The 26,318-nt window shown below is 42.8% G+C and overlaps 1 protein-coding gene across 1 annotated transcript in view; it reads left to right on the top strand.

Annotated features, from left to right (window-relative positions):
- Positions 1-25,488, top strand: part of LOC110507903 (serine/threonine-protein kinase NLK) — a 92,635-nt gene extending 67,147 nt beyond the window's left edge. The window contains exons 8-11 of the mRNA XM_036964616.1: positions 15,945-16,031; positions 18,822-19,020; positions 21,916-22,009; positions 22,585-25,488. Of these exons, the coding sequence (XP_036820511.1) occupies positions 15,945-16,031; positions 18,822-19,020; positions 21,916-22,009; positions 22,585-22,639 (435 nt within the window). The 3' untranslated portion in view covers positions 22,640-25,488. The remainder of the gene's footprint in view (positions 1-15,944; positions 16,032-18,821; positions 19,021-21,915; positions 22,010-22,584) is intronic.
- The last annotated feature ends 830 nt before the right edge of the window (positions 25,489-26,318 follow it).

Genomic DNA, 26,318 nt, shown 5'->3' with positions numbered 1-26,318 from the left:
GCCAAAATGGGAGCCACTTACTAAAACTACAAATTCTAGCTCATTTTTCAAAAAACATGCCCAAAACTCTTTCTAAAGACTGTTGTCATCTAGTGGAAGCCCTAGGAACTGCAATCTGGGAGGTCTTCCTATTATATTTGCATTGACAGCCATAGTAATCAAGGTTGAGCTGAATTTTTGTTTTCTGGATGGATTGTCCTCGGGTTTATGCTAGCCATATCACTTCTGTTATACTCACAGACATTATTTTAACAGTTTTGGAAACTTTAGAGTGTCTATCCAATACTACCAATTATATGCATATCCTAGCTTCTGGGCCTGAGTAACAGGCAGTTTACTTTGGGCACCTCATTCATCCAAACTTCCAAATACTGCCCCCTAGCCCGAGATAAGAACAAACATTGAACAAACATTGAACATTATTTTCAATGACGGCCTAGGAACAGTGGGTTAACTACCTTGTTCAGAGGCAGAACTACAGATTTTTACCTCAGGGACTCAATCTTGCAACCTTTCGGTTACTAGTCCAATGCTCTAACCACTAGGCTACCTGCCTCCCACTTGTATATCCAGTAAATCTGACCAAATTATCAAAGACAATTATTGTAATTTTGAATTCTGTAAATTGAGTGTGGAATAGGTGAATAATGATTGTTGCCTATCAGCAATGACAAGCCACCGGGGTCTGACAACTTGGATAGAAAATTACTGAGGATATTAGCAGACAATATTGGCACTCATATTTGCCATATTTTACATTTAAGCCTGCTAGAAAGTGTGTGCCCTCAGGCCTGGAAGAAAGCAAATGTAATTCCTCGACCTAAGAATAGTAAAGCTCCCTTTACTGGCTCAATTAGCCGACCAATTGGCCTGTTACCAACCCTTAGTAAACTTTTGGAAAAAATTGTGTTTGACCAGACACAATGCTATTTTACAGTAAACAAATTGATAAGACTTCCAGCACGCTTATAGGGAAGGACATTCAACAAGCACAGCACTTACACAAATGACTGATGACTGGCTGACAGAAATTGCTAATAAAAAGATTGTAGGGGCTGTTTTGTTAGACTTCCGTGCGGCTTTTGATATTATCAATCATAGTCTTCTGCTGGAAAAATATGTGTTATGGCTTTACACCCCCTGCTATATTGTGGATAAAGAGTTACCTGTCTAACAACACACAGAGTGTGTTCTTTATTGAAAGCCTCTCCAACACAATCCAGGTAGAATCAGGAATACCCCAGGGCAGCTGTCTAGGCCACTTAATTTTTTCAATATCCTGCCTTGGCAAATTGTGCTGTTAAGACACCCTTTGCAACCACGTACCAATGTGAGAGTTGATTCTCGGCCCTCACTAGCATGAAAACTAAATACAGGCACAGACTATGTGTGGAAAATTATTTAAGACTGAGACTCTCTCTAATACAACCCAACATTGCAGAGTTATGTGCATCCTTTCAAGCACACCCTTCTCATTAGTTAGTTATTCACTATTTTTGTTGAACAAATAAGGTTTTAAATGTAAGATGGTTAAATAAAGAGCAAAATTATTGATTATTATATTATTATTATTTATGGCCTGGTCCTATAAGAGCTCTTTGTCATTTCCCACGAGCCGGTTTGTAACAAAAACAGTAATTCTTATGTTTAATAAATATATTGTATAGTGTGTGTGTGGCAGGCTTACAATGATGGCTAAAACAACATTAGAGTTGGCTGACCCTGGGGCTAGAGATTGGAGGTTGAATGTTTGAAGGGGTACGTGACTATAAAAACCACTGCACTAACCTAATGTAGCTCTCTCCTTGTCACTACTCTAATGTAGATTCCTCTCCTCTCCTTCTCACTACTCTAATGTAACTTCCTCTCTGTGACACTACTCTAATGTAGCTTCCTCTCCTTGTCACTACTCTAATGTAGCTTCCTCTCCTTCTCACTACTCTAATGGAGCTTCCTCTCCTCTCCTTCTCACTACTCTAATGTAGCTTCCTCTCCTTGTCACTACTCTAATGTAGCTTCCTCTCCTCTCCTTCTCACTACTCTAATGTAGCTTCCTCTACTCCTTCTTACTAATCTAATGGAGCTTCCTCTCCTCTCCTTCTCACTACTCTAATGGAGCTTCATCTCCTCTCCTTCTCACTACTCTAATGTAGCTTCCTCTCCTCCTTCTTACTACTCTAATGGAGCTTCATCTCCTCTCCTTCTCACTACTCTAATGTAGCTTCCTCTCCTCCTTCTCACTACTCTAATGGAGCTTCCTCTCCTCTCCTTCTCACTACTCTAATGGAGCTTCCTCCTATCCTTCTCACTACTTTAATGGAGCTTCCTCTCCTCTCCTTGTCATTACCCTAATGTAGCTTCCTCTCCTTCTCACTACTGTAATATAGCTTCCTCTCCTTCTCACTACTCTAATGTAGCTTCATCTCCTCTCCTTCTCACTACTCTAATGTAGCTTCCTCTCCTCTCCTTCTCACTACTCTAATGGAGCTTCCTCCTATCCTTCTCACTACTTTAATGGAGCTTCCTCTCCTCTCCTTGTCATTACCCTAATGTAGCTTCCTCTCCTTCTCACTACTGTAATATAGCTTCCTCTCCTTCTCACTACTCTAATGTAGCTTCCTCTCCTCTCCTTCTTACTACTCTAATGTAGCTTCCTCTCCTCTCCTTCTCACTACTCTAATGTAGCTTCCTCTCCTTCTCACTACTCTAATGGAGCTTCCTCTCCTCTCCTTCTCACTACATTAATGGAGCTTCCTCTCCTTGTCACTACTCTAATGTAGCTTCCTCTCCTTGTCACTACTCTAATGGAGCTTCCTCTCCTATCCTTCTCACTACTTTAATGGAGCTTCCTCTCCTCTCCTTGTCATTACCCTAATGTAGCTTCCTCTCCTTCTCACTACTGTAATATAGCTTTCTCTCCTCTCCTTCTCACTACTCTAATGTAGCTTCCTCTCCTCTCCTTCTTACTACTCTAATGTAGCTTCCTCTCCTTCTCACTACTCTAATGGAGCTTCCTCTCCTCTCCTTCTCACTACATTAATGGAGCTTCCACTCCTCTCCTTGTCACTATTTGAATGGAGCTTCCTCTCCTCTCCTTCACACTACTCTAATGTAGCTTCCTCTCCCCTCCTTGTCACTACATTAATGGAGCTTTCTCTCCTCTCCTTGTCACTATTTGAATGGAGCTTCCTCTCCTCTCCTTCTCACTACTCTAATGTAGCTTCCTCTCCCCTCCTTGTCACTAGTCTAATGGAGCTTCCTCTCCACTCCTTCTCACTACTCTAATGTAGCTTCCTCTCCCCTCCTTGTCACTAGTCTAATGTAGCTTCCTCTCCCCTCCTTGTCACTAGTCTAATGTAGCTTCCTCTCCTCTCCTTCTCACTACTGTAATGATGTTTTGAGGGGAAATAGAACACATCAGGGTGCTGATTCTCTCTGTGCTTTCTAAATAAATCTATGTGAGGATGGCCAGTGAAATGAAAGCCATTGGTCTCTACTGTAGCCAGCGTTAGGAAACTAGCCCCCACCTACCCTGCTCTAGAGGCTTAGGCAGGTCAATACCCCAAGCCAAATGAGTTTAGAAATCAGAGAAGGGCTTGAAAGCTGCTAAGCACCCCCTCTCTCCACATGCACGCACACACTCTGTGTATGCATCACTCCCTATCTTTCACTCTCTCTCTCATGCACACACAAACACACACGCACGCACACCTCAACCACTTTGCTCTACCCTCGAACCACGGCGAAGATAAGTGCAGCCTTTTCTGCTGAAACAGGAAGCCTCACTACCAATCTGTTGTCACCTGAGCTGTCTGTCTGGGTAGAGTAGTTACCAGAGGCTGCTACTCGCACGCTTCACTATGCTGCTGGAGCACACATCACTTAGCCTCAGTGTGCGTGCGCACGCACACACACACAAAATCCAAATTAACCTGTCTTCCCCTTCCTCCACATCTTTGTACAGAACAGTCTGGCGTTGACACGCTGGTTGTGTTGGAACTCTCGTCTCTGCTAGTTTGTTCTAGTAATTACCTGCATGTTTATTGGCTCATCCTTCACCAGTTAGCATTAGTAGAAGTTTTGCATGAGTAAACACATCTACTTGTCCACACCACCTTAAATCCCCCAGTTGCAACTCTTCCTTTCACAGTGCCCTGTTGTACCTGGCGCTGAGGCTGTGTCCTGGGAAGGCTTTGTTATTGTCTGGCAGAGTGATGTACAGCTTGTTTGTCTTACTCTGGGCGGGGGGGATGAGGGTGGAGAGAGATGGACGATGTTGGAGGGTGTGGGTGGGAGAGGCAGGCAGGCAGCTCGTACCGGTTGGCCCTGGTGTAGGGCCTCCCTCGGCAGGGCTAGGTCAGACCTGATGTTCCCTTATATTTTAATAATAATACTAATAATTATATACATTATTTGTAAAGCACATTTCATACAATGTTTTGCAGCCCAAAGTGCATGTTGAGACAGAAACAAATATTTCTATCTTAGAAGAAAGTTAAATGTGGGGCTGTGGCGTTCGTTACATTTTGTCAGCCGGTGATTATCAAGCAAATAACTGCCGGTCTCATTGTAATTGACCGTTAATTAACATAAACACATTTAGCATCTTCTGGCTTCCACACACAGCCTACAAGCCACTGATGCAGACCTTTGGAACATCTACATTTTAAAAAGTCTAATAAATCCTTTTAATATAGCCTACACCATCACAATAAATCCATTCTTTTCGACAGGTCTGAAGAAACATGATATGATGAAAATGTAGTCTATTTCAGAAGAACAGAATAGCATACTCTGACATTATGTTAGGCCATGATCTGGCTATGCCATATGGCTGTGGGATACACTCATTAATTTAGCAGAAAATATTTGCTTAGAATCCTATGGCATTATTTAATAGTATGAAGAATACAATTGAACAAAGCTGAATAAGATAGAAATGATATTGAGCGGTTAGTAAAGACACAGGTCCTCCTATATGCTTCAATTGGAGTTATTTATGCAACTTTACTTGTGATACAAACTTTTTTTTATACATTCCAGGGCTGCATGATGCAACTCTAATAAGGATTTGAAAAAAAGTCACATAAAAGACAGATGCTGGCTCTAAGACCGCACTCAGTCAGATGTATAAGGAAATAAGCAAACAGGAAACCACTCACCCAGAGGCGGCGCTCCTAGTGGCCGGAGACTTTAAAGCAGGGAAACTCAAATCAGTTCTACCAAATTTCTATCAACATGTTAAATGTGCAACCAGAGGGCAAAAAATTCTAGATCACCTGTACTCCACATACAGAGATGCGTACAAAGCTTTCCCTCACCCTCCATTTGGTAAATCCGACCACAACTCTATCCTCCTGATTCCTGCTTACAAGCGAAAATTAAAGCAAGAAGCACCAGTGACTCAGTCTATAAAAAAGTGGTCAGATGAAGCGGATGATAAACTACAGGACTTTTTTACTATCACAGACTGGAACATGTTCCGGGATTCTTCTGATGACATTGAGGAGTACACCACATCAGTCACTGGCTTTATCAATAAGTGCATCGAGGACGTCGTCGCCACAGTGACTGTACGTACATACCCCAAACAGAAGCCATGGATTACAGGCAACATTTGCACTGAGCTAAAGGGTAGAGCTGCCGCTTTCAAGGTGCGGGACACTAACCCGGAAGCTTACAAGAAATCCTGCTATGCCCTGCAGTCCTAAGATTGAATCATACTACACCGGCTCTGACGCTCATCTTATGTTGCTAAATCACTTCTATGCTCGCTTCGAGGCAAGCAACATGTCCATGATTGAGTCTGTAATACCAACATGTTTCATGCAGACCACCATAGTCCCTGTGCCCAAGAACACAGAGGCAACCTGACTAAATGAGTACAGACCTGTAGCACTCACGTCCATAGCCATGAAGTGCTTTGAAAGAATGGTAATGGCTCACATCAACACCATTATCCCAGAAACCCTAGACCCACTCCAATTTGCATACCGCCCAAACAGATCCACAGATGATGCAATCTCTATTGCACTCCACATGCCCTTTCCCACCTGGACAAAAGGAACACTTATGTGAGAATGCTATTCATTGACTACAGCTCATCGTTTAACACCATAGTACCCTCAAAGCTCATCACTAAGCTAAGGACCCTGGGACTAAACACCTCCCTCTGCAACTGGATCCTGGACTTCCTGATGGGCTGCCCCCAGGTGGTGAGGGTATGTAGCGACACATCTGCCACGCTTATCCTCAACACTGGAGCCCCCCAGGGGTGCGTGCTCAGTCCCCTCCTGTACTCCCTGTTCACCCATGACTGCATGGCCAGGCACAACTCCAATACCATCAATATGTTTGCAGATGACACAACACCAACAACGACGAGACAGCCTATAGGGAGGAGGTCAGAGACCTGGCCAGGTGGTGCCAGAATAACAACCTATCCCTCAACGTAACCAAGACTAAGGAGATGATTGTGGACTACAGGAAAATGAGGACCGAGCACGCCCCCATTCTCATCGACGGGGCTGTAGTGGAGCAGGTTGGTACGGCAACTGCCTGGTACGGCAATTGCTTGGCCTCCGACCGCAAGGCACTACAGAGGGTAGTGCGTACGGCCCAGCACATCACTGGGGCTAAGCTGCCTGCCATCCAGGACCTCTACACCAGGCAGTGTCAGAGGAAGGCTTAAAAAATTGTCAAAGACCCCAGCCACCCCAGTCATAGACTGTTCTCTCTACTACCACATGGCAAGCGGTTCCGGAGTGCCAATTCTAGGACAAAAAGGCTTCTCAACAGTTTTTACCCCCAAGCCATAAGACTCCTGAACAGGTAATCAAATGGCTACCCGGACTATTTGCATTGTGCGCCCCCCCCCCCCCCCCCCCAACCTCTCTTTTATGCTGCTGCTACTCTCTGTTTATCATATATGCATAGTCACTTTGTACATACTACCTCAATTGGCCCGACCAACCAGTGCTCTCGCACATTGGCTAACCGGGCTATCTGCATTGTCTCCCGCCACCCACCGCCCGCCAACCCCTCTTTATGCTACTGCTACTCTCTGTTCATCATATATGCATAGTCACTTTAACCATATCTACATGTACATACTACCTCAATCAGCCTGACTAACCGGTGTCTCTATGTAGCCTCACTACTTTTATAGCCTTGCTACTTTTATAGCCTCGCTACTGTTATAGCCTCGCTACTGTATATAGACTCGCTACTGTTATAGACTCGCTACTGTATATAGCCTCGCTACTGTTATAGCCTTGCTACTGTATATAGCCTCGCTACTTTTTTAGCCTCCCTACTTTTATAGCCTCTCTACTGTATATAGCCTCGCTACTGTTATAGCCTCGCTACTGTATATAGCCTCGCTACTGTTATAGCCTCGCTACTTTTATAGCCTCTCTACTGTATATAGCCTCGCTACTGTTAAAGCCTCGCTACTGTATATAGCCTCGCTACTGTTATAGTCTCGCTACTGTTATAGTCTCGCTACTGTATATAGCCTCGCTACTGTATATAGCCTCGCTACTGTATATAGCCTCGCTACTGTTATAGTCTCGCTACTGTATATAGCCTCGCTACTGTTATAGCCTTGCTACTGTATATAGCCTCGCTACTTTTTTAGCCTCGCTACTTTTATAGCCTCGCTACTGTATATAGCCTCGCTACTGTATATAGCCTCGCTACTGTTATAGCCTCGCTACTGTATATAGCCTCGCTACTTTTTTAGCCTCGCTACTTTTATAGCCTCTCTACTGTATATAGCCTCGCTACTGTATATAGTCTCGCTACTGTTATAGCCTTGCTACTGTATATAGCCTTGCTACTTTTTTAGCCTCGCTACTTTTATAGCCTCTCTACTGTTATAGTCTCGCTACTGTATATAGCCTCGCTACTGTTATAGCCTCGCTACTGTTATAGCCTCACTACTGTATATAGCCTCGATACTGTATATAGCCTTGCTACTGTATATAGCCTCGCTACTGTTATAGCCTCGCTACTGTATATAGCCTCGCTACCGTTATAGCCTCGCTACTGTTATAGCCTCGCTACTGTTATAGCCTCGCTACTGTTATAGCCTCGCTACTGTTATTACCTCGCTACCGTTATAGCCTCGCTACCGTTATAGCCTCGCTACTGTTATAGCCTCGCTACCGTTATAGCCTCGCTACTGTTATAGCCTCGCTACTGTATATAGCCTCGCTACTGTTATAGCCTCGCTACTGTTATAGCCTCGCTACTGTATATAGCCTCGCTACTGTATATAGCCTTGCTACTGTATATAGCCTCGCTACCGTTATAGCCTCGCTACTGTTATAGCCTCGCTACTGTATATAGCCTCGCTACTGTTATAGCCTCGCTACTGTATATAGCCTGTCTTTCTTCTGTTGTTTTATGTCTTTACCTACCTATTGTTCACATAATACCTTTTTTGCACTATTGGTTAGAGCCTGTAAGTAAGCAATTCACTGTAAAAGACTGTTGTATTCGGCGCACGTGACAAATAAACTTTGATTTTATTTAAAAGGCATGAGCTCTGGACCCAACTGTGCGTGTCCGTATCCAATTCCCAGGTGCATATTGAAGATGTTAGAATCAAATCAAATCAAATCACATTTGTTTATTTAGCCCTTCGTACATCAGCTGATATCTCAAAGTGCTGTACAGAAACCCAGCCTTAAACCCCAAACAGCAAGCAATGCAGGTGTAGAAGCACGGTGGCTAGGAAAAACTCCCTAGAAAGGCCAAAACCTAGGAAGAAAGAGAGGAACCAGGCTATGTGAGAGGAACCAGGCTATGTGGGGTGGCCAGTCCTCTTCTGGCTGTGCCGGGTGGAGATTATAACAGAACATGGCCAAGATGTTCAAATGTTCATAAATGACCAGCATGGTCGAATAATAATAAGGCAGAACAGTTGAAACTGGAGCAGCAGCACGGTCAGGTGGACTGGGGACAGCAAGGAGTCATCATGTCAGGTATTCCTGGGGCATGGTCCTAGGGCTCAGGTCCTCCGAGAGAGAGAAAGAAAGAATTAGAGAGAGCATATGTGGGATGGCCAGTCCTCTTCTGGCTGTGCCGGGTGGAGATTATAACAGAACATAAACTTTTCGTCAGCCAACAAGATGAGTAGATGATTGGCCTAACAAACAGCAACAGCACTAGCCCATGTCAATCTACTATACCGCATAGTACAAAAGTTGACCTATTCTATTGGTCAACTTGTCCTTCTGTGTGAGAAATAAATATTCCAAACATACTCTTGGACAGTTGTGGGATGCGATAGATCCCAAATTAATACAACCACTCACATCAAAACACCTTTTAAAAACAATGAGGCTGATGCAACAGACCAGAACATTTAGCTTAAAATGTTGATAAGCTATTAGGCTTTTTCATCACATTATAAGTGCAGCAATGCACACACGGCAGTAGGCTATAAAGTGTGTATGTTCCAAAATGCAATCAATTAGTGGGGAAACACCATTCTCAAAAGTGACCGCAAATGTGAATTATGCATGTAGTGCTTTATTATAAAGGTGTATTTTTATGGTGAAAATGATCTTCCCCAAACTTGAAACTCACACGCAGCCTTCTGCATGTAAAGCGGATTCATTTGGCTACATGAGGTGTGTAGCAAAAGAAGGCATGCGCTGTTTCTTGCCTTACTGCACACGTTGAGCATCAAGTGATAATACATCATTCACAAGTGATAATACATCATTCACAAGTGATAATACATAATTCACAAGTGATAATACATCATTCACAAGTGATAATACATCATTCACAAGTGATAATACATCATTCACAAGTGATAATACATCATTCACAAGTGATAATATTGTCACCCATCAGACTATTCTTAATTCAATTTTGTCTTTGCATAAACTAAATAATATATGTGTGACATTTGTTTGGGAGAAGACTTGGAGAATACTAGTTGCCGTGACTAAACAATTACATGGAATTTGACTGAAGTCAGGACTCATGACCACCAGTGTGGCGTTAATAAGGTCACCATAACTGCCCTAGTCACATGTACTCTGGTATTTGGCCTTAAAAAGTTTGTTACATGCTTCAGTCATTTAGACACATGCTAAATGAAGCATCAAGTGTTGTGAAAAGTTTAGGCTACACTGTGTGTTGTCTTTACAGTTCAGTAGACTCTGTACCTTTTGTTTGTCACTTTGAATGTCAAGTATCTGTATGTATCAACACAGTCAGTAATGTTTGTTCAAAGATCACCACGCTCATTTAGTGACAAATATTTGTCACAGTGTAAAGAAGGCCATAGAATGCCATAGCATAGTTTCTAGATCCAGAAATGCAACATTGCGAGACTTCCGGAAACAGACCACAGACCAGGCCAGGGTTTGGGGTTTTAGAAGTCAATGAGAGAAGTGCATTTTTTTCTCCTGAGTTGTTAAAGGCACAACCTAGATTCGAGCCAATGTCTTACGTAGTTGAACATGTTTAATACTCCAACCTCGTGAAAGTGACAAACTGACACGTTTTCATTTTCGTTAAAACAACTTTATATCGAAGGAGTGCCTTTGATTTGACGGTGTGCCCATGCGCAGTTTGGCGTTAGATGACCGTTAGACCCGATGCTGCGTTTCTACGCATCGTTGGCTAGGTTAGCTAGCCGTCGTGCCATGACACTGCCTACAAGTGTGATCAGGGATTTCTCAAGAAGAAATCGTTTTAGCCAATCTTCATACTGTACTGTCTTTCGGCATAGTGTGTGCTGTTTGTGTGTTGGGGCAGTTGAGGAGGGGATGGAATGCAGGGGGGGGATCACATGGGTTTCACCACACAGGAAGCTCATCTGTGTCCCGCTGAGTAAAGTCCCCAGAGCTATGGCTAGAAAAGAGAGCAGCGCCAAACCAACCTGTAACCTCGCTCTCGCTCTTCTCGTACATCAGAACGGGAGCGTTGGCCAACTGCTCCCCTAACACTGTGGCTTTGTGTCTGTCTGGGCTGTGGGTTCCTTTGTCGAACTGAAACATGCAAAACTCTGCGATGTGCAGTCTAATGGGGACATATCGAATGATTAAACCCTTGAGTCAGTAGCAAGTTGTTCTGTAACAATGCAAGTTGTTTGATCAGGCATAATTCATGCCCTAACATACCTAATATTTAGGGTTGCACTAGCAGGTTGTAAAGTGTTTATGACAGGGATATTACATTGTTATATAAACCTCGACAGGTTGATCGCCTCAGCTATCTTATGAAGCACTTGCTTTGTTCACTGTGACATAATCAATCGTCTTTCTTAGAGAGATCAACACAACACAAAGTGTGCAAGATAGATAGATACATACCCAGTAAGGAGATACATAGATAGCCTGTTAGGAGATACAGTTGAAGTCGGAAGTTTACATACACTTAGGTTGGAGTCATTAAAACTAGTTTTTCAACCGCTCCACAAATTTCTTGTTAACAAACTATAATATAAACCACCCTGCATACCACTGCTGGCTTGCTTCTAAAGCTAAGCAGCGTTGGTCCTGGTCAGTCCCTGGATGGGAGACCAGATGCTGCTGGAAGTGGTGTTGGAAGGCCAGTAGGAGGCACTCTTTCCTCTGGTCTAAAGAATATCCCACTGCCCTGTGTAGGGTGCTGTCTTTCGGATGGGACGTTAAACAGATGTCCTGACTCTCTGAGTACATTAAAGATCCCATGGCACTTCTTGTAAGAGTAGGGGTGTTAACCCCGGTGTCCTGGCTAAATTCCCAATCTGGCCCTCAAACCATCATGGTTACCTAATAATCCCCAGTTTATAATTGGCTCATTCATCCCCATCCTCTCCCCTGTAACTATTCCCCAGGTCGTTGCTGTAAATGAGAACGTGTTCTCGGTCAACTTACCTGGTAAAATAACGGTAAAATAAACAAATAATTTTGTCAAGTCGGTTAGGACATCTACTGTTTTCCAACAATTGTTTACAGACAGGTTATTTCACTTATAATTCACTGTTTCACAATTCCAGTGGATCAGAAGTTTACTAAGTTGACTGTGCCTTTAAATAGCTTGGAAAATTCCTGAAAATTATATCATGGCTTTAGAAGCTTCTGATATGCTAATTAACATAATTTGAGTCAATTGAAGGTGTACCTGTGGATGTATTTCAAGGCCTACCTTCAAACTCTGTGCCTCTTTGCTTGACATCATGGGAAAATCAAAAGAAATCAGCCAAGACCTAGGACAAAACAATTGTTGACCTCCACATGTCTGGTTCATCCTTGGGAGCAATTTCCAAATGCCTGAAGGTACCATGTTCATCTGTACAAACAATAGTATGCAAGTATAAACCCCATGGGACCACACAGCCGTCATACCGCTCAGGAAGGAAACGCGTTCTGTCTCCTAGAGATGAACGTACTTTGGTGCAAAAAGTGCAAATCAATCCCAGAACAACAGCAAAGGACCTTGTGAAGTTACTGAAGGAAACAGGTACAAAAGTATCTATATCCACGGTAAAGCGAGTCCTAAATCGACATAACCTGAAAGGCCGCTCAGCAAGGAAGAAGCCACTCCTCCAAAACCGTCGTAAAAAAATGCCAGACTACGGTTTTCAACTGCACTTGGGGACAAAGATCGTACTTTTTGGAGAAATGTCCTCTGGTCTGATGAAACAAAAATAGTACTGTTTGGCCATAATGACCATCGTTATGTTTAGTGGAAAAGGGGGAGGCTTGCAAGCCGAAGAACACCATCCCAACCGTGAAGCACGGGGGTGGCAGCGGGTGCTTTGCTGCAGGAGGGACTGGTGCAATTCACAAAATAGATGGCATCATGAGGGAGTAAAATTATGTGGATATATTGAAGCAACATCTCAAGACATCAGTCAGGAAGTTAAAGCTTGGTCGCAAATGGGTCTTCCAAATGGACAATGACCCCAAGCATGCTTCCAAAGTTGCGGCAAAATGGCTAAAGGACAACAAAGTCAAGGTATTGGAGTGGCCATCACAAAGCCCTGACCTCAATCCTTTAGAAAATTTGTGGGCAGAACTGAAAAAGCTTGTGCGAGCAACGAGGCCTACAAACCTGACTCAGTTTCACCAGCTCTGTCAGGAGGAATGGGCCAAGATTCACCCAACTTATTGTGGGAATCTTGTGGAAGGCTACACAAAGTGTTTGACCGAAGTTAAACAATTTAAAGGCAATGCTACCAAATACTAATTGAGTATATGTTAACTTCTGACCCACTGGGAATGTGATGAAAGAAATAAAAGCTGAACTAAATAATTCTCTCTACTATTATTCTGACATTTCACCTTCTTAAAATAAAGTGGTGATCCTAACTGACCTAAGACAGGGAATTTTTACTAGGATGAAATGTCAGGAATTGCGAAAAACTGAGTTTAAATGTATTTGGCTAAGGTGTATGTAACCTTCCGACTTCGACTCTAGATAGTCAAAACATGGTGGTGGCAGCATCATGGTTTGGGCCTGCTTTTCTTCAGCAGGGACAGGGAAGATGGTTAAAATTGATGGGAAGATGGATGGAGCCAAATACAGGACCATTCTGGAAGAAAACCTGATGGAGTCTGCAAAAGACCTGAGACTGGGACGGAGATTTGTCTTCCAACAAGACAATGATCCAAAACATAAAGCAAAATCTACAATGGAATGGTTCAAAAATAAACATATCCAGGTGTTAGAATGGCCAAGTCAAAGGTGGCGCTACAAAGTATTAACTTAAGGGGGCTGAATAATTTTGCACGCCCAATTTTTCAGTTTTTGATTTGTTAAAAAAGTTTGAAATATCCAATAAATGTCGTTCTACTTCATGATTGTGTCCCACTTGTTGTTGATTCTTCACAAAAAAATACAGTTTTATATCTTTATGTTTGAAGCCTGAAATGTGGCAAAAGGTCGCAAAGTTCAAGGGGGCCAAATACTTTCGCAAGGCACTGTACGTAGATAGATACGTAGATATGGATGGATGGATGGATGGATGGATGGATGGATGGATGGATACGTAGATAGATAGCCTGTTAGGAGATAGAGCCAAGCCCTGTAAATACACCTCTCTAGCTCGTGGCTCTGTGCTCCTTGAGCTCTGGCTAGCTGAGAGAGAAAAAACCCTGACTCTACTCTGGCTAGGTAAGAGAAAGCCCTGACCTGGCTCAGACTGCTTACAACAAGGCCTTGAGGCACTGTGACATCACACCACCAATCCAGCTGTCCAGTCAATTGCCATGCAGGAAAAAGCTCAAAATTAAATGTTGAAATACTCCCTCAGCCCAGTTACCAGAACTACTGCTGATGGCTGCACAGTGCACACACCGGGCAATGTACCCCTTTTTGCTTAGCCTGAGGGGTTTGGAGTGGGCTGGTTGACCACTTGCCCTAGTTTGAGAGGAGATGCCTCTGTTCTCCGGCTAGAGACAGAGATTAGCTGCTGTTATTACCGCATCTGTGTGTTGTCTTTAAAGAGAACCTTCAGCTGCTCTCAGACAGTCTCTTCCTTCACAGGGTTTGACAGTGTGTGTTTCTGAGTGATGTCTAGTCTGAAACAGCGTCATGGCCATTATGACACCAGTCAGCCTCTCTTCCTGAGTCATCATTTGTTTAAATTGGCTGTGTCCCGGGCGGCATCATGGGGCCGGGACAGGGGTCCAGTCCAGCCTCTACTCCCTCTCTCTCCTTCCCTCCTCCCCCTTCATCTGTCTGGAACTCCATCCCCTGCTAATCCCAGGCTAATGCCTACTAATACTACTGTGCACCGCAACGCTCTTTCTCCCTCTCTCTATCTCTCTCTCCGTGCCCCATCACACTGCCACCATGGCAACACACACACACACTGATGTAACACACACACAAAGCAGTCTCCTCTGCTCTCTTCTCCTTCTCCTCTCCTCTGCTCTCTTCTCCCCCTCTCCTCTCCTCTGCTCTCCTCTCCCTCTCCTCTCCTCCTCTCCTCTGCTCTCGTCCCCCTCTCCTCTTCTCTCTTCTCCCCCTCTCCTCTGCTTCCCCTCTCATCTCCTCTCATCTCCTTCACCTCTCATCTGCTCTCTTCTCCCCCTCTCCTCTGCTCTTCTCTCCTCGCCCTCTCCTCTCCTCTGCTCTCTTCTCCCCCTCTAAGCTCCTTCCCCTCACCTGCTCTCTTCTCCCCCTCTCCTCTCCTCTCCCTCTCGTCCCCCTCTCCTCTGCTCTCGTCCCACTCTCCTCTCCTTGGTGATTGTGCTGGGTGAAACACAGCGGAGGGAATAATGTGTGAGTGACAGAAAGTCATATCCTGATGAGCGTGAATCACCAGTCGGGGCTTGCATCTGCTCGTACCGGCAAAACCTAATCAGGGAAAACAAGTGATTAACGGTGTGCTTTTTCAATCAACTTTGTTGAGTTTGATAGAGAGAGAGAGGGAGGGAGAGAGGGAGAGAGAGAGAGAGAGGGAGAGGGAGCAGGGGATGGATGGGGGCAGGGAAAATAATTAGAGTGTAAAAATAACTTGCTCATTGTTCTTCTGGGCCCACCTCCTCGTAGAGATAAGCACACGGCTATCATTTGAAGGATCCCTTTGGCAGCAGCGTGGAAGACGTGTGGAAGTGAAGGAGAGATTTGTAAAATCATTGGCTGTGGTTGGCTTTGATGCCACAGATAAGATCTAGGACTCAATTCAATTGAATCCACATTGCAATATGCACGCAGTAGCCCTTGACTTTTTTCCATTGTCACATAACATCACGTCATGTTTTTTGGTGCTGTACAAAATTAGTACTACCAGGTAGATGTTTCTTCTGAGTGTCAAAACTGTCATGTTGAATGTACAATTCATGATATCATTATCCAAGGTGTTTTCACAGTTCTTAAAATCCCAATGTAATAAAAACAAGGCCAGCATTGAAAAGCTTTATTTGGTGAAGTTGACTGTCCGTGTGACTATTTGACTGACTGTATGACATTTCCTGTCTCTGCAGCCATCTCTTCCTGTCCTGTACACCCTGTCCAGCCAGGCCACCCACGAAGCTGTCCACCTCCTGTGCAGGATGCTTGTGTTCGATCCGGTGAGTTGTGTGTGTGTGTGTGTGTGTGTGTGTGTGTGTGTGTGTGTGTGTGTGTGTGTGTGTGTGTGTGTGTGTGTGTGTGTGTGTGTGTGTGTGTGTGTGTGTGTGTGTGTGTGTGTGTGTGTGTGTGTGTGTGTGTGTGTGTGTGTGTGTTCCTGCGTGCGCCCGACTGCCTGTTGGGAAACAGACCATTATACTCCACAGTAATAGGATGCAATTTCTGCCTAACCAAAGAAAATAATCTCCTCATTACAAGTAATGGCTAAATGGCCTGCAGATTGGACACCATATGTAGAGATGTAAAAAGAAGCTTTCTGGCTGAATAATTATTTTCCTAAAACGTATGAGTATACCTTATGTTACACAGATAGTTTTTGCATCACTTCTGTACAGTACAGTACAGTCAACTACAATACACATATGAATTCAACATCCTAGGGTGTCGATTCTGAACGAAGGGAACATGGGGAAGGTGGTGGTAACCCTAGACACTATTGTCACTGAATGTAGTCAACAATCCAACTTTGGATTGAATTAAATGTCCTTCAATGGCAGGCTTTCACCTCTGGCCAGTGGCCAATCCAGGGTGATGGACAGCCAGCATGTAAGACTGTTCCCCCAGTGCAAATGTCTCCAAGTCCAACCCCTATGCTGACCCATTGACGCTTATTCACTGTCTTATAAACAAAGGGAGGTTGATTCACTTTGCCGCCTTCTCTCCCCCAACCCACATATTTATTTATTCATTCACTTAGGAGATTATTAAAAACATTAATGTGTGTGCGCGTGCGTGCGTGCGCAGAAACCCTACTAGAAGCTAGAGTTGACAGATCACACACGGTGGTGTTTAATGGCATCTTCTGACTGCTTGGGAAAATAAGAAGAAGCTCTGTCACTAACAGATTAATAGGAGTCTGACACATGGTAATAATGGGGGCCAAAAACATTGAGTTATCAGGGACTACTGATTACAGGGTTGTCTCGTGGATATCTGTAATGTGGAAATAAGCAGACCTTTCTTTTCGGACATCTTTATCCAGACCAGTTTTTCTCCCCCTTCGTTTCAAAGTCTGGCACCTGTCAGTGGGATATTGCTGACTAGTCAGTTGGTTATTCAGTTGAGGCTGATTTGATTTGATTCCAAGGTCTAGTTTTAATGTGGGGTGTCCTCAACATGTGCAGTAGCCTGTTGTTTATGAGAGACTGCAAACACTTTATTAAACAGACCATTTGATTTGGAGGGATTTCATAGTCCTGTATGTATACATCAGTGTGTGTAGTCTGTATACATCAGTGTGTGTAGTCTGTATACATCAGTGTGTGTAGTCTGTGTACATCAGTGTGTGTAGTCTGTGTACATCAGTGTGTGTAGTCTGTGTACATCAGTGTGTGTAGTCTGTGTACATCAGTGTGTGTAGTCTGTGTACATCAGTGTGTGTAGTCTGTGTACATCAGTGTGTGTAGTCTGTGTACATCAGTGTGTGTAGTCTGTGTACATCAGTGTGTGTAGTCTGTGTACATCAGTGTGTGTAGTCTGTGTACATCAGTGTGTGTAGTCTGTGTACATCAGTGTGTGTAGTCTGTGTACATCAGTGTGTGTAGTCTGTGTACATCAGTGTGTGTAGTCTGTGTACATCAGTGTGTGTAGTCTGTGTACATCAGTGTGTGTAGTCTGTATACATCAGTGTGTGTAGTCTGTGTACATCAGTGTGTGTAGTCTGTGTACATCAGTGTGTGTAGTCTGTGTACATCAGTGTGTGTAGTCTGTGTACATCAGTGTGTGTAGTCTGTGTACATCAGTGTGTGTAGTCTGTGTACATCAGTGTGTGTAGTCTGTGTACATCAGTGTGTGTAGTCTGTGTACATCAGTGTGTGTAGTCTGTGTACATCAGTGTGTGTAGTCTGTGTACATCAGTGTGTGTAGTCTGTATACATCAGTGTGTGTAGTCTGTGTACATCAGTGTGTGTAGTCTGTGTACATCAGTGTGTGTAGTCTGTGTACATCAGTGTGTGTAGTCTGTGTACATCAGTGTGTGTAGTCTGTGTACATCAGTGTGTGTAGTCTGTGTACATCAGTGTGTGTAGTCTGTGTACATCAGTGTGTGTAGTCTGTGTACATCAGTGTGTGTAGTCTGTGTACATCAGTGTGTGTAGTCTGTGTACATCAGTGTGTGTAGTCTGTGTACATCAGTGTGTGTAGTCTGTATACATCAGTGTGTGTAGTCTGTGTACATCAGTGTGTGTAGTCTGTGTACATCAGTGTGTGTAGTCTGTGTACATCAGTGTGTGTAGTCTGTGTACATCAGTGTGTGTAGTCTGTGTACATCAGTGTGTGTAGTCTGTATACATCAGTGTGTGTAGTCTGTGTACATTAGTGTGTGTAGTCTGTATACATAAGTGTGTGTAGTCTGTGTACATCAGTGTGTGTGTAGTCTGTGTACATCAGTGTGTGTAGTCTGTGTACATCAGTGTGTGTAGTCTGTATACATCAGTGCGTGTAGTCTGTGTACATCAATGTGTGTAGTCTGTATACATAAGTGTGTGTAGTCTGTGTACATCAGTGTGTGTAGTCTGTATACATCAGTGTGTGTAGTCTGTATACATCAGTGTGTGTAGTCTGTATACATCAGTGTGTGTAGTCTGTGTACATCAGTGTGTGTAGTCTGTGTACATCAGTGTGTGTAGTCTGTATACATCAGTGTCTGTAGTCTGTATACATCAGTGCGTGTAGTCTGTGTACATCAGTGTGTGTAGTCTGTATACATCAGTGTGTGTTTGGCCCTCCCCCAGTCGAAGCGGATTTCAGCGAAGGATGCCCTGGCCCATCCCTACCTGGACGAGGGCAGACTGAGGTACCACACCTGTATGTGTAAGTGCTGCTACACCACCTCCTCTGGTCGCGTCTACACCAGCGACTTCGAGCCCGTCACCACACCCAAGTTCGACGATGGCTTTGAGAAGAATCTGACCTCCGTCAGACAGGTCAAAGGTGAGTCTGTCCACCAACCAGCAGAGTGCAGAGTTTTGCTGTGGGAATTAGCCCTTTCAAGTTTTGTTTTTATTGTTTTATCCTGTGTTTCAGCCTGTGTTTCAGCCTATCTAGCTGATCCATTGTTATTCCCTTCATGTTACCGGGTTATGTTTTTCCACTGGGTTTACAAAGAGAGGCAGCTTTAGCTAAAGCTAATGGGTTCAATGGGTGATAAATAGACATTCATCCATTGCTTACATGGTGAAAGTCTTATCCCAACTTAACCTCGTACCACAATTATTGTGAAACTGGAATCTTTACAGACACCTGAGGTCCTAATTTAATCCAATCAGCCCTGAGACCATGTGCAGATCATGCCTCTGTATGTTAAGGCGTCCTCATGCTTCCCAGCCGAAACAGTTCGGAAGAGTTTGTGCATATATTATAATAACATAAGTCTGTAGCCGAAGTCTACGCCCCTTTGTCAGTGATTGGTCAACAGTAGGGATTCTTCAATAGTCTTTGTTGTCATACAATGAGAGACGACTTGTTTTGATGCCTATCTTTTAAGTGAGAAATACTGCACCAAACATCTTAGTTAGATGTAAAATTGCGCATCTAAAATCTTGTCGTGTCTTTGGCTATGCCGGATTAATTGCTATGACATGCTATTCTATAAAATAATTTCTCTGTAATTAATATCACCTGATTGAGCTAATCATGTAAATGTAATTAACTAGAGAGTCTGGCGCCTCAAAATAATATTTATAGAGCTGTTATCTTCCGAATAAACTCTTAAAGATTTAACAATATTTTACATCAATAGCAGTCAACATTAATCGTCATCCTACTTCAGTCTCATATTCTGAAAGTTGTAAATTCTTGGTTATCTGCAAGAATCCTGGCTAACAAGTTGAATCAGCGATACAAAATTGGGTTTAATTTTTTATTTACTAAATACCTAACTAATCACACAGAATTACATATACAAAGAATTAATTATACCTGGATAATTCTTTACGTCATAGGAAACGTCCCTAGCGGGCGGAACAGATATGACAGCTTGTTACACAAAAGAAAAGGGGCTGGGTTTGAGTGAAAGAGCGGGAAGACTGAGGAACAAAGGGAAGAAGCTGTGCTATCGTAAATACAGTATTCTATGCACTCTAAATTACCACCCATTTGGAAAAGGAAAATGCAATAAATATTTACTCTGAGCTGCGCTTCAGTAGGTTGGTGGTAGATGGAAGGCCGTGTTGCCAAACCGAGTCCTTTGTCCTTTGAAGCATGTCTCTGGTGGTCACTTGAATAAGTTGTAGTAACGTCGTTGTGTGGTAGATGGGATACTCTGTCTGTTCCTTCCTAACCTGCGTTTGCAGCTGCGGTCGCTAACTCAACGGCTAGGAGGTATCACTTCTGTCGTGAATAAGAGTTCAAAGTTCATACCGTTCGCAACCAAAGCTCATGCTGATGTTGGCTTCGTTCTGTAGTTTTTTCTGAACCATTCTGACATGGGATCGTCATCTCACATCCGCGGAACAGATAGTTATGTTGTAGTCAAGAACTTATATAGGAAGGAAGAGGAGGGTGTGTTTGAAAAGTTTTACAGCCTTTGTCCCTTCACAGGGGAGGGCCACTGATTGAGCTGAAAATCCAAATCTCACATTTTAGAAGCTAAAATCACATTTCATCCCATCACAAATAATTTCATATTCAAACATTTAAATTGAACAACAATTCCATGTGAATCTGATAACTCTGATGTATAGACTTTCCATTGTGGAGTTTATGTCATCTTATCATTGATGAGAATGTCTCAGATGACAACCGAACTGACATCATATTCATTAAGTACCACTGCATATGTTCAATTGTTCGGATTACCAGAATATAGTTCATTTCCCAACACATACTAATGTTCCCAGAATCTCTATGTTAACCAAGGGGTTTTTAAATGTAACCTCAGTAGGTTAGAGAAGAGAAAAGGGGGGAAGAGGTATTTATGACGGTCATAAACCTATCCCCCAGGCCAACGTCATGACAATCTCCTCTGCAAAAACGTCAAAATTAATGACAGATTTCTTGAGTTATCCTACATTAATACGGACTATTCTGAGGAAGTGTATACTAGCATCTCAAAATGGATAAACAATACTATTGCCTATTTTTTCTATTTTTTCAAGTGAAGGTCTTTTAAGGGAGTATGCGAGCACACTTGTTCGGTACACTTGCAGAGTTCGGCTAGGTGCCAGTTAAACTGAAGCTTGCTGACGCCTTTAGTCACATCCCTAGAAGCACTCCCTCTCGTTTAGATGTTTGTTCTCTCTCAGCCTCTCTCTTCCTCACCCACCCTCCCTCCTCTCTCTCTCTGCGGTGAGAGCCAGATCAGTGGTGGCCTGTTCTGTCAGCAGGTATTAGTGAGGATGTCTTCTAAACGCAGGCTTACTCTGGTGGATGGTCGAAATAAACCTGGCCTTCCTCCCTCCTCCTTCTCCCTCATCCTACTTCTCCCTCCCTTTCCTCTTCCTTCCTGTCTGGTACTTATTTCAACTATTTACCTGGTCCTAATTCGTAGCTAGGCAACAAAGCTTGTTTTAATGAATCCCAATGAAGCTAAGTAATCAGTAGATCATTGTAATGCAACTAAAAGGGAAAGGGGGATACCTAGTCAGTTGTAAAGGGGGATACCTCGTCAGTTGTACAACTACCATTTTACCATGGGATTTCAAAATAAATACCCTGGTTATTTCTAAGTGAAGATCCACACTTTGAAATAGATCTAATTTCAAACAAGCAGTAAATACCGTATGATACAATAAGTCAACCCCAGTTAAAAACCTTACTGTGAAACTCAGTGTAACTGTAAAGAGTGTGTTGGGTTCGTCTCCCTGAGCCTGTCTCTGTCTTCCACAGAGATCATTCACCAGTTCATCCTGGAGCAGCAGAAGGGGAACAGAGTGCCGCTCTGCATCAACCCCCAGTCGGCCGCTTTCAAAAGCTTTATCAGGTAAAACTAGAGGCCTCTGCCGGTGGATACCACCGGATTCCTCATTGTTTGTATTTTTGTAATTGAGCTAGTTTGAAAGCTAACCACTTCTTAGAAACTTGATAGCTTGTTAGATGACATTTACCCGACTTGACCTGGTCCTGTGAGCATGTCAGCTTCCTTTCTCTTACCTGATCTGCTTGCCACACCTTGGTACCTGTGTCCTCCTGTGTCACAACGAGAACAGTAACAGTCCATTCCATTGGCCAGCTTTCCTTATTGGCAGCCAATAAAGTGTCTTTCTCCTTGCAGTTTGTTATTACCCTGCTTAAAATATCTGATTTGTGAGTTTCGCTCCTGCCTCCAGCCAGCCAACATCCTGAGAGTTATTGTTAAGGATTTTGTGCATTAGTTAATTGCTTTTTCCTCTGCAGTAGATGCATGCTGCTCACTAAACAGAAAGTGGTGCTGCGGCAGTGCCAGTGACTGACCATATCTTTCCATCTCTCCCTGTCCCCTCATCTCTCTGTGTCCTCTTTTGTTCTTTCTTTTGCTCATCTCCCTCGCTGTCTCTCTCTCTCATCTCTCCCTGACAGTTCCACTGTGGCCCAGCCCTCTGAGATGCCCCCGTCCCCCCTGGTGTGGGAATAGCTGCTGTCTGGGCCACGACCCTGCCCATGGCCCGCGCTGGACTACTGAGGACAAGAAGAAGAAACCCCCACCCTGCGTAGCATTTCACTGGATTCTAGGACTAGCAATGTCCACTGTGTGTGTACTGTAATACTAACTATGAAGTTTTAAAATGAACCCAACCAACCACTGCTGACTGGGTTATGGAGGGACTTTTAGAGTGTGCTATGTATACAAGTGTATACCCACACTGTTCTGTAGATGCAAACCCACTAATGAATGCGCACACACATGTGCATACAAACATTGTGCAGAGGTGGTATAAGGGCCACCCTCGTGGGCTTGAAAGTGTGTGTAAAGCCAGGGATGAGACAGAGGTAGTATGCTACAGAGTCCTCGTAGTCTCTGCCTGCAGTCCCAGAGGGCAACGCACAGCTCCCATCCACTTCCATACATAGTCATCACTTATTTATTAAAGGAGGGAGACGGGGTCCGGTATGGGTGTTGTTTTTAAATATAGAACGAGATTTAAGACTGTACCTACTCACGCTAGCTAATCCCCCCGAGAAATCATAGCTTTCAATTAGAGATAAAGCTTTTTATTTATTTGTAGTGTACTGTTAAACAGTATAGTCAGAGGGTTTCATTGTCTGTTTTTTTGTTACATTTTTTTCTGCTCCATTGCTGTTTGTTCTATGCCTGCTGTCCCCCGGGTTAGAAGTCAGTATTTGTGAAGAGGTGTGCTCTGCATGCCACTTGGTTGCGATACATATGGCGAGAACCCCTCACACGGCACACCCACTCACACACCTAACCCAAATGTGGGCATGTGGAAGTATGGCACTGTGTCAGTATTAGCTGGGTAAAATGAGGTAACCCTGGAATGTGGTTGCTTCAAAGAATAGACTATTAGTGCGAAGAGCCACTGAGAACTGAAGTACTGTAGCATGACGGGGGACAGAGAGGCAGTAGTTTAGGGTACATATTAATATTGTGGTATTCTGCACAGGTTTTGTGCTACAGTAACAAGAAGGCCATGTTGGGGTGCTACTTGGTCGTTACATTTTCTCTCTGGAGACTCTGAGAGACCGAATTCAAGTAATCTGCTGTTAGACATACTGTACCATATGAACAGGCATATTAAGAGTATAAAGGATACAGACATTCACGGGTTCCCCTACCATGTCTGCTGAATCTATAGTCCTACCATACACTGTATATCCATGTTCTGTCAATACATACCTAGTTGAAGACAGACAAGCTAAATAATACGAAGATCAGCCAAACCAAAATAATGAAATGATTCTATAGAGAAAGCGAAACCAAGATTTAAAAAATAGATGTTTGATGATACGAGGGGATGTTGCCATTCCTTGAAGACATTCAATCATTTCCGTAGGGTTCCAACAAGAGGGGTGTGTGCGTGTTGCTTATACGTGTGTCCTGTCACATGCGAATGAGAAAGTTTAACTAACTACAGTGAGTTGCTTTGGTGAGGGTTTGTCACCTTGACACCATTCCCTTGATAAATAGATATATTAGGTCTACTTTAAGCCTCACTCCCCAAAGCAATGTTTCATGTTAACCACACCTGTACCTACGCCAATAAAATAAACTCTCAGAAGAAAACTATTTAATATATTTTTTGATTATTATTTTTTAGTTTTCAATCAACATTCTATTGAATGCTTTCTCATGATTCACAGAATATGATATGTAAATACATAAAAAAACGAATAGATTTAAAACTAAATCTACAATGGAGGAGAAAAAAAACAAAGAAATGAAAACTCAAAACAATACTGCTGTATAGAAGGTGTATTAGCCTGCACATTTTTAGGGCTGTGCATTTTATTTTATTTTTGAGACTTGCATATAAATGTATATATTTTATTTGGTCTTTCATTTGTTTTCCCCTGTACTAGAGTGTGTAGAAGACAAAAATAATCCAAAACAAAAATTATTCAGAAAACAAATGAAAAAACACATAACCAATTATGTTAATTGTGTCTTGTGTGTACTGCAGAGCTGTGGATATATTGAAGTAGAAGGCTTTTTCTTCTTATTATTATTATTATACTACTATTATTATTATTATATTATTATTTCTTTTACCTTAGAGAAACACTTTACTATTGTGTTTATATGTATATAAAGGAATCACAATGTTGGTCTCTACCTCTTGAGCTCAATTACTTAGTTTGTCTACCTCCACAAGTTTATCATTTCATGTGGAGAATTACAAATAAAACTTGAATGTCCCTTCCAGCTTTTATATTGAAATAAATAAAAAACGCGCAAGTTTCTTCTTCACTCATTTGAAAAACTCTTTAAAATCTGCCAGAGGTGGGATCCATCCTATCATGTCATTGTATTAAAAGGCCCTATCAATAGCCAAGCAATTGCAGACTGTTAGTTGACATTGAGTCATATATTTGATAGGCTATGACCCCCCCACCCCTATTTCCCTGTGTAATATGTATGTGAAGATGCTAGTATCTTTTCTTCAAGAGATTTTGTGTTGAAATGAAGTACAAAAACCCACTGATGCTAATTTTAAATGTGTACAAAAAAATAACGCAGACTAACTTGAACTCTGCAACTGATATTTGGGCAAAATTTGGATAGATGTGCTGTCACATTTTATAAGACATTTGAAGTTTATACTCAGAGGTAATGTAATTTGAATACAATTTACGATAAATATATCTATAAAGCTCTGCTTACAAGGACCTTAAAGCCAATGTGAAGTTGAGACCGGAATTGACTCCTCGGATGTGCTCACGTGTGTGTTGGGAAAAATGGCTGGTTTCTAAAAGTGTAGATTTGAAGTACAGTGGTGAAACTCATTAAATGTGACATTTAAAGAACGTCAGTGCTGTGGCTTTTATTTTTCTTCCTGCTTCATTATAGACCTAGACTGTCACGTAGAGTATGTAGATCATGTATTATACATAATGTCTGATTTCATCCTGGTTGAATGGGTGGTCCCGTGTGGCTCAGTTGGTAGAGCGTGGAGCTTGCAATGCCAGGGTTGTGGGTTTGACTTACAACTTACTGTAAATCGCTCTGGATAAGAGCATCTGCTAAATGACTAAAATGTAAAATTGTGTGATTATTTCATGACTTTTACTGCCACCCAGTGGAGGACATTATCTTTAACAGTCTAAGCATTTCCAAAAAATGCGAGCACGTGATATACAATCAAATCGCATTGCTTTCACATTGGATTTTACCATGGTATATTCCACTGAGGGCAAGTGTACAGAATCTGTTCAAAAGGTGCCCTATGCAACAAGTCCAACGACAACAGCCCTTAATGTTGATGATAGATCTATAACAGTAAATTAATACAATTCCTTAAGAAAAATAAAGAATGTTGAACATTGTTTGAAGCTATAGTTGCTTATTCATTGAGTAGGTCTGGAGGATACAAGACCATAATATAATTTTTATAGCTCAAATGATGAACCCTCCCTAAAGGGGCAAATAAATCCACGAGTAGGAGGTTTTTACATTCTAGGCTATGATATTGGTCAAACTGGTCACCAGCTTCCTTCCGTTGGTCAAATTGTTTTTTCCAACTGTGTTGGAAAGAGAAAAGTAATGGAACTTAGGAATGTAAGACTTGATGAGTGAGTGTTATGATATACAGTGCCTTTGGAAAGTATTCAGACCCCTTCACTTTTTCCACATTTTG

Source organism: Oncorhynchus mykiss, chromosome 27 (assembly GCF_013265735.2).
Source record: "Oncorhynchus mykiss isolate Arlee chromosome 27, USDA_OmykA_1.1, whole genome shotgun sequence".
NCBI classification, from domain to species: domain Eukaryota; kingdom Metazoa; phylum Chordata; class Actinopteri; order Salmoniformes; family Salmonidae; genus Oncorhynchus; species Oncorhynchus mykiss.
The sequence above is the reverse complement of the archived record's forward strand: the minus strand, read 5'-3'. Positions and strand labels throughout refer to the sequence as shown.